The following is an 8,931-nucleotide window of genomic DNA, read 5'->3' as shown; positions in this document are numbered from 1 at the left end:
TCTCTTAAATTAATAAATACAAACAAATAAAAATAAATATTTATATGGAAATACAATGGATCTAGAACAGTTAAAACAATCTAGAAAATGAAAAATAAAATTGGAAGATCACCTAATTTCAAGACACTATAAACCTACAGTAATCAAACAAATTAATGCTAGAGACCTTATAGACTTATATATACATCAATTAATTTTCAAGTGAGGTGCCAAGTCAATTCAATAGGAAGAGAAAAAGGTTTTAAATAAATGGTGCCAAAATAAATGCATATTCTTCAAAAGTTACCTACTCTATGTGAATTATTGATTTAAGATGGACTATAGACCTAAATGTAAAAAGCTAAAACCATAAAGTTTCTGTAGGAAAACAGGAAAAATCTTCATAACCTCAGGGTGGATAAAATTTTATTATAGAGGATACAGAAAATATTGACCAGCAAAAACAGATAAATTAGGCTTCCTGAAAATTAAAACATTCATTATAAAAGTGAGTAGGTAAGCCACAGACTGGGAAAAATATTCTTAATACATATATCTGACAAAGAACTCTTAACCAGAATATATAAAGGACTCTTATAAACCAACAATTAAAAAAACTACAAAAAACCTAATTTTAAAAATGAGTAAAAGACTTGAACGTTCACTTTACAAATGATTCTTAATATCACTAGTCATCTGAAAAATGAAAATTAAAGCCCCTGGGAGGTACCATTTAATGTCCACCAGAATGGTTAAAATAAAAAAGACTGACAGTATCAAATGTTGTGAGGGTGGAGTGAAGAACTAGAATTTTTATACATTGCTGGTGGGAATATAAAATGGTATACCACTTTGGAAATTGTTTGGTAATTGACATTCATTTATTCAGCAAGCCAGAAATTCTACTACTAGGTATTTACCAAAGAGAAATGAAAACATGTCCACAGAAAGACTTGGACAAGAATATTTATAGGTCTTATTTGTAATATCTTCACAGTGGAAATAATCTAAATAAATACCAATTGGAGAATGAATAAATACATTTTGATAAATTTATATAGTAGAATGTTACTTAAGAATAAGAAGAAACTACTGATACATGTAACAATGTGGATATTTCTCAAAAAATACTATGTTGGGCATAAGAAGCCAGACACAAAAGACTACATACTAAATGACTTCATGTATATGAAGGACTAAAATAGGCAGAAAAAATGGAGGGTGATAAAAATCAGAGATTTCTGCCTTTGGCGTAGGTGAAGTTAATTAGAAAGGGACATGAGGGAACTTTCTGTGCTGGTGGAAGTATTCTATATCTCTTTTCTGGTGGCAGTTGCAGGAGTATATACACTTGTCAAAACTTCTCAAACTTAACAGTTAAAGCCTGTTATTTTACTGTCTGTAAATTATACCTCCATTTAAAAAAGAAAGTCCAGGATAAAAGAGTATGGTATGTCTATAGTAAAAATGACAAATACTGAGGGCTGATGTTTAATTCTTTTCTTAAATTTTATCTCAGAAAACAAGAATTCAACGCCCTCTCCCCTGAATAAATTATTCCTACATTTTAACCCACTATGATGAAAGAGTTGTTTATTAAACTCCTTTTTCCTCATGATATGTATCTTACAGGGGTTGAAAACATCAAAATCAATGAAATAAATCTTATCTCAAATGGAATAACTTAGGACATGTACAAGTTAAATAAGTAGCAGCATGTAAGAAAGGACATGTCACATGTCTTTAAAAACTTTGGCTGGTGGAATGAGGAGAAATGTGAGAAGGAGAAATAGTCAAATAAGCTTACAAACTCTGTACTCCTCCTACTTCCAATCTACATTCAATAGGTTTTACCAAAATAATGTAACTAAAATATATTACTGATATCTGGAAAACAAATCCCATGGCCATATATTATATTATGACATATAGAACTAAATTCATTAATTTTTCTTTTGTATGATTATTCCATAGGCAAGGCACCATGTCTCTTGCAACTTATCCTTCTATCCTTAGAAGAATCTAGCCCAGGGTCTTGAAAATAAAGGATCCTCAATAATTATTCATAAACTGGGATTAATTAATGTATTTACTGATTAGTTAGAAGTTATGTCCAAATTACATGCTCCCCTAACAGGAAATTTCCTGCAGTTATTTTAATGTTCTTCATATAAAGTGTTTGAACCAGTGATGATCTCATTTGGTAATTTACAGGACACATATTTAAAAAAATATATGAAATGAAATGGAAGTCTAACTCAACCTGGTTTAAAAATTTAACCATACTGTAATTGCCTGACTGGATATTTTTAAAAATTATAGAAAAAGTACAATTGTTAAAAATACAACCAACCAACCAACCAACCCCACTGAATCTAGTTTTGGTCTCCATTTGAATGCCTAAGTGATTGTAAAGGCTGCAATGATGACAAAGGCTCCAATTCATCGTTTTGAATTGAACATCAAATTGGCAAGATCAGAAACGCTGTGAACTGAGAAGGAAATTGTTATTCCAGTGATGGAACCTCCACTGGTGAGGATTATTCTGTCAGCAGCTGAGACTTCAGGGGATTCTCACTATGAAAGCCAGCGGCCCTTTAATCAGACATTACAAGAGCATTTGTGATGCTTTGCAGGCAGCCTTTTTTTTTCGTGATTTTCCTGCTGCTCTCCTTCCTGAGCACAATAAGTTCAAGATGGCTAATGCTGTTTTCTAGTTATGCCAAGAACTTCCTAGATGCCATTGGGCTTTCATCATGAAGACGGATGGCCAAACATCAAATGTGAGTATCTCCTTCTAAATGGGGACTCCCACAATCATGTTATTTTTGGGAGAGCAGCTCTCTGGCTCCATGGATATCACTTGAACGGAGTAACCATGTTCTTCTGCAGCTCTTGCTCTATCCAGATCCACGAGGCACATGCACTGTTTTCCTGAAATTACAGTACAATGGTACCATGAGACACCCTACAAGAAACAGTACAATTTCCATTTGTCTAAGGTGTTCTACACAGTGACAAAAAGCTACAAGTATATGAAAACTGCTGTTTGCCCCCAAGGTCTGTTTAGTCTCTGTCACCTTAATTCCCGATCAACATGGACAAAAGACAATTACATATGACATTTCACTGATTTGTTTCTGCTAATAATTTAAAGAGTGTTAACTTTCTTTTTTGAGAATGCTAACTTTTTAAAATGTATTTATAAATAAATCTCAAATATAGACTACAGATCCTATTTCCCACTTTGGTTAAAAATACATTCAAAGACCTTGCATCTGCATTCTCTATGAATTACCTGTAATATTGTGAGAAAAATAACATCTATCTTTAATAATATTTAAAGTATGGTGCTAACAAAGAGATATCTGAAAGACTACATCTGAACCTGGAATTTTTAGGACAAAGAAAAATGAGAAATGGAAAATATTTGAGAAAAATTTTAACTGTACATTGGTTATTTCAGATGGATGTGTAATACTGCATATAATATAATCAATTTGCACCCCTATAAAACAGTGGCATTCAATTTTCTTTGTAATCTTTGGAAAACAAAAGAGAAAACCTGACTGGCAAGCAAAGCAGCTAATTTGTGTTCCTTTGGCAAATGCAAATTTCTATGCTAAAGGTAGCTCTGGAAATAAAAATGATTTGGGGTTGAATATATTCCAAGCTATGGTTTACTCTTATACATTCAATTTCTTTAAATTCAATATACAAATTTCATCCTCCAAAAGGCTATGCCGAACTTCATTCCATTTTCCCTCCTAATTATAATAATGACTAAACATTATTTTTAAGTAATTTATTTGTCTACAGAAACTGCTAAAATTGAACAGCTGCAGAAGGGAAGCCAGATAACTGAAACAGAGTTCTTCTTCTTCTTCTTCTTTTTTTTTTAAGATTTTATTTATTCATGAGAGACACAGAGAAAGGTGGAAATAGGCAGAGGGAGAAGGAGGTTCCATGCGGGGAGCTTGATGTGGGACTCATCCCAGGACCCCAGGATCAGGCCCTGGGTCAAAGGCAGATGCTCAACCACTGAGCCACCCAGAGAAGTTCCCAGAGAAGCTCTTCTGTGGAAGGCAGAATGCTCACAGAAAAACTGTGGAAGGTGAAATCAGTAGGTAAGAATTGGCAATGAGACATTCAGATTTAAAATGTTTATTTTATACTTTTTCCTTAAAAGCTCCTATGCCAAAAAGGATGAACAGTATTAGAGATGATATAAAAAGAAACGTCTTAAATTCGATTTAGGTGAAATCTGCCCCCCCCCCTTCATCAACAGTTGTGAGGTGGACATACCTTTTTTCCCTTAAAATACTATTCATCTTTTAAGACATCTGTAAAGGCTCCCCAACCCCCATCTACTCTTCAGTTTAAAATGAAACATTCTCTGTCAGAAAAGATGCCCTGCATTCCTTCAGTACCCACCCTAGGTTTACACTGCAGCTCATTTACCCTTGGCTTTGATCCCAGTCCAGTTAATTTTTCCTTTTCTATTACGTAAAGGAATCTGTTTTCACATGTTAAAGAAGTGTCTTTACAACTGAAATTCAGTTGTTGGTAGTCTACCTTTTGGGGCCGCAGATGCCTAAAATGTTCACAGAACAAAAGTATGGCACATGCAGAGTACAGATGTTGACATGTGAAGGACTCTATAACTCTGAATGTGACTTTCTATCCCCTCGTGCCAGTGATCATGCCAAAGGCTCCTCCTCTTCAACTCCAGTGACTTCCTTTCTAGCATTCCCTGAACATTCACATGTACACTCAACTAGCTCAAAGTGTTAGGAATGGAGAAGGGAGGAGGAAGAGAAAAAGAGTGGGAGCCACACTTATGTGGCTCAGTGGTTGAGCATCTGCCTTTGGCTCAGGTCATGATCCCAGGGTCCTGGGATCAAATCCCACATCAGGCCCCTTGCAGGAAGCCTGCTTCTCCCTCTGTCTGTATCTCTGCCTCTCTATCTCTGTGTGTCTCATGAATAAATGAATGAAATCTTTAAAAAAAAAAAAAAAAAGAGTGGAAAAGGAGAGAGAGGTTGCATTCAGGAGAGAGGAAGAGTTTTTCATATGTTTATGCTCCAGAGTGTGAGAAATGGAAGGAAATCACTTCATTCTTCAGCCTCAGGTCTCAAAGGTCTTTCTGTAGGTATCTTGCTATGCTGACTTTGACTTCAGAGTTTGTTTTTTGTTTTTTTTAAGAATTTATTTATTTATTCATAGAGATGCAGAGAGAGAGAGAGAGAGGCAGAGACACAGGCAGAGGGAGAAGCAGGCACTATACAGAAAGCCTGACGTCGGACTCGATCCAGGGTCTCCAGGATCACACCCTGGGCTGCAGATGGCGCTAAGCCGCTGCGCCACCAGGGCTGCCCTGACTTCAGAATTTGAAGATAACTACCCCTCATACAACACAATCCCTGGATGTGAGCTAATTATCATACCTGGTGCTCAGCCAAAGAAATGGCAATCTGTTTTCCAATATACTATGATGGCCTCCAATGTGGGGCTTTTCTCAATAATTCTTAAGATTATTTTGACTCCATTCAATCTTCTCAAACCCTAATTTTGGAACCTGGCCTTCCAGTGATGTGACTCCATCACTGGGAGGCATTGCCAAAGTGGGTAAGAGCCTCATGTCTGGCCTAATAGGGGTACATAGTGTGGCTCCATCATTTACTGGGTGAAAGATCCTGGACAAGCTTTTGTCCCAGTCCTAAGTAATAATACATACCCCATTAGTATTTTCATTAGAATTTACTGAGATAATGGGTAAGAGGATTTAGCTTAGTGCCTAAATGTGCAGTAACTGTTAGCTGCTATTGTCCTTCTAAATGTGGTTTCTTTTTCTAAAGCAAAGTCTTGGATAAATTCATTACTTAAACAAAATACTATTGCAGACCTTCCAATTAAGGTAATATTTACTATTACAGATGTTGAATAAATTAGTCTATGATTAATAATATACAAGTATACTTTTTTCCAAGAAAAAATGCATGTACATATTTTGACAAATTAACTTTGGCATGCATAGTTGATTTTTCCATCTTTATATTTTTTCTGTGGCTTTTGGTAGATCCTTCAGTTTGTTCATAACAGTAAGAAAGAGATTTCACATAATTCTACTCAATGTACAAATACTGAAAATGAGTTTAAAAGTATTAATGTTAACAAAAATGGGATAAAATACGCATACCTACAAAGCCCTTTTCAAAATGGATTGTCTTTTCTGGGAAAAACATACTTAAGTTTCTTGTTGATAAATGACCAGTTTTCCCCATATAGAGCCAGTTCATTCATTCCAAGGCATATTGTACATAATCTACTCACCAGCTGCTCTGTGAAAACACATACCTATGAGTCTTCGTTGGGGTGGAAGCTGGACAGCTGTCTGATCCGCAAATCTGCACAGAATCATGTGTTCCTAAAAGAAAAAGCAATAGAATGTGGGTCTATTTTATTTTTTTATTTTTTATTTTTTTCTATTTTAATATTCTGCTTCAAAATTGTAAAAATTATAAAACAACCTCATTTTCCTGGAGTTCAACATTGTTTAATTGAATAATGTACTGCACAAATAATACTTCTGAAAGAAACAAGTTTTCAGAAAGTGGTACCCTCAGTAACTCTTCCTCTTCAAATAGACTATTCTTTATTTTCATTCATTCATTCATTCATTCATTCATTTATGAGAGATACAGAGAGAGAGAGGCAGAGACATAGGCATTGGGAGAAGCAGGCTCCCTTTGGGGAGCCTGATGCAGGACTTGATCCCAGAACCCCGGGATCATGCCTTGAACCAAAGGCAGACATTCAACCACTGAGCTACCCAGGTGCTCAGTTCTCTCGATGCAGTTCTTAAGAACAGATGCCAGGAAAATTCTCAGGGCCATTTTCTCTGTTGCTTTTAGTAAAAATATGGTTACAGTTTGTGATTTGGTACCATGTGTTAAACTAAAAGACCCAAAATTCACTTATATTTTTCCTTTAATAAAATTTGAATCTCAGGAACATGGCTCCAAGAAGACAGTGTAAGTGGCTTTTCTTTCTACCACCAGAGGAAGAGGAAGAACTGTAGAAGATCACCATTATTTGTGGCTTCCGTAGTCCTCTGGGATACCGAGCAGTATAGTGCTGGCTACTCCTATGCTTTTCTGAACTCTTCTTTGTCCCTTGAGAGGAGAGGAAGCCAGCTCACTCACTCTTCTCTTACTCCAAGGGGCTGCTAAAGTGTATCTACTTCTGCTTTAAGGGGAACCTTAATGATGACCTGAGGAAGTGGGAGGAAAATTATTGTTCTGCTTAACAATTTTAGGAAAGACTGTTTTCATGCAAGAAGAACAAGGCTTTATAGGGCCAGAGAGCTGACGAGTCTGCACGGCACTCTGAGATCCTCAAGCCACCAAAGGTGAGTGATCGGCAGAGTGGAGATACTGCAATGCTCTCATGACAGCTGTTCATTCAGAACAGCTGCAGTGTCCAAGTGTGTAAGTGATCTCACCTGACAGATCAGCCAAAGGGTTGAACTCCGATTCCTCATTTTTCCCCTTAGTCTTTTGTACATTCAATTTGAGGCCTTCATTTTTTTCCTAAAGATTTTATTTATTTATTCATGAGACACACACACACACACACACACACACACACACACACACAGAGAGAGAGAGAGAGAGAGAGAGAGAGGAGAGGGAGAGAGAGAGAGAGAGGCAGAGACACAGGCAGAGGGAGAAGCAGGCTCCATGCAGGGAACCCGATGTGGGACTTGATCCCAGGTCTCTGGATCAGGCCCTGGGCTAAAGGCCGCACTAAACTGCTGAGCCACCCGGGCTGCCCGAGGCCTTCATTTTTTTAAGGTAATTGAAGTGACTGTGTGAAGTTAGTTCTTTTTGAAGGGTTACTCCTCTCTCAGCTTTTATGCATTAAAAAAACAGCAACACTGTAATTAATGCTCACTATAAAATTTAGTGGCCAGTAGATAGGATACTAATAAAAAGGTTCAATGAGTAACTTGTGTTTGGCAGCCATGAACTGGCATCAACGAAAGGGCAGACATACAAACTTAAAATCTGTTAGTCAAAGACCAGGAAAGTCTGGTTCTGGATGAAAGCATCAACAGTCTTCCCTCCATAGGTCTCTGTGTATGCTCTGAGCAGGGTGAGGGTGGGAAGGGGGTGATGGTTGGGAGATAAAGTTGGAGGTACCTGTTTAAAGGTTATAGAGTAGAGGTGAAGGAGATATATGTGCCAAGGTGGTGGAAATGAACATTTTGAGGTCACTGTCCCCCACTAACTTGACTGTTGGATGGAGAAGGGAAAAATCTTGAAAGGTGGGAGCTGTCGTGTAAAATGAGACTATGTATTTTTAGTGAGTCTCTGCAAGAAGTGAACTAAGAATCTAAACTAATTTATCAAGTTTTAGTGGGATTATTCATATATTTCTGGCAAATATCGTTACCATTTTTTAGATTGCATTGTGTCATGTTATTGACCAATTAGTAGGGATATTCAGAAAGCTGGAAAGTATTTTGCTCAGATTGGCACCTCAAAACTATGCAATGTTCTCATGACCATTGAGAAACAGTTCTCTTGTGGGTCCCTTGGTTTCTTCATGTCTTATGAGTAGAAGTGCTGCTTTTGTCCCAGACCAGGGGTTGGCAAACTATGGCCTACAGGCCAAATCCAGCCTATGACTTCTCTTTACATGGCTCTCAAGTTAAAAACATTCTTCACATTTTTAAAGGATTGTAAACCACCAACAAAAGCCCAACAATGGTAAGAACAAAGTAGGGTAGGTAGATTTTTAAGTAGCTGACAAAACCTAAAATATTTACTATCTGACCTTTGACCAAAAAATTTGCTTGTGTTTTAGATTGTTTTCTCAAAGATGTTTATATAGTGAGGAACTTTGGCAAATACATACTGTCTCCCTCTGGAGCAAAGGCCAGGGATG

The 8,931-nt window shown here is 36.9% G+C and overlaps 1 protein-coding gene across 1 annotated transcript in view; it reads right to left on the bottom strand.

Annotated features, from left to right (window-relative positions):
* Window positions 1-405: 405 nt before the first annotated feature.
* GSTCD (glutathione S-transferase C-terminal domain containing) overlaps window positions 406-8,931 on the bottom strand; it is a 125,102-nt gene continuing 116,576 nt past the window's right edge. Inside the window, exons 11-12 of the mRNA XM_041759128.1 lie at window positions 6,337-6,406; window positions 406-2,913 (exon numbers count right to left, since the gene is read on the bottom strand). Of these exons, the coding sequence (XP_041615062.1) occupies window positions 2,777-2,913; window positions 6,337-6,406 (207 nt within the window). The 3' untranslated portion in view covers window positions 406-2,776. The remainder of the gene's footprint in view (window positions 2,914-6,336; window positions 6,407-8,931) is intronic.

This window comes from Vulpes lagopus, chromosome 6, assembly GCF_018345385.1.
Source record: "Vulpes lagopus strain Blue_001 chromosome 6, ASM1834538v1, whole genome shotgun sequence".
Classification (NCBI taxonomy): domain Eukaryota; kingdom Metazoa; phylum Chordata; class Mammalia; order Carnivora; family Canidae; genus Vulpes; species Vulpes lagopus.
The sequence above is the reverse complement of the archived record's forward strand: the minus strand, read 5'-3'. Positions and strand labels throughout refer to the sequence as shown.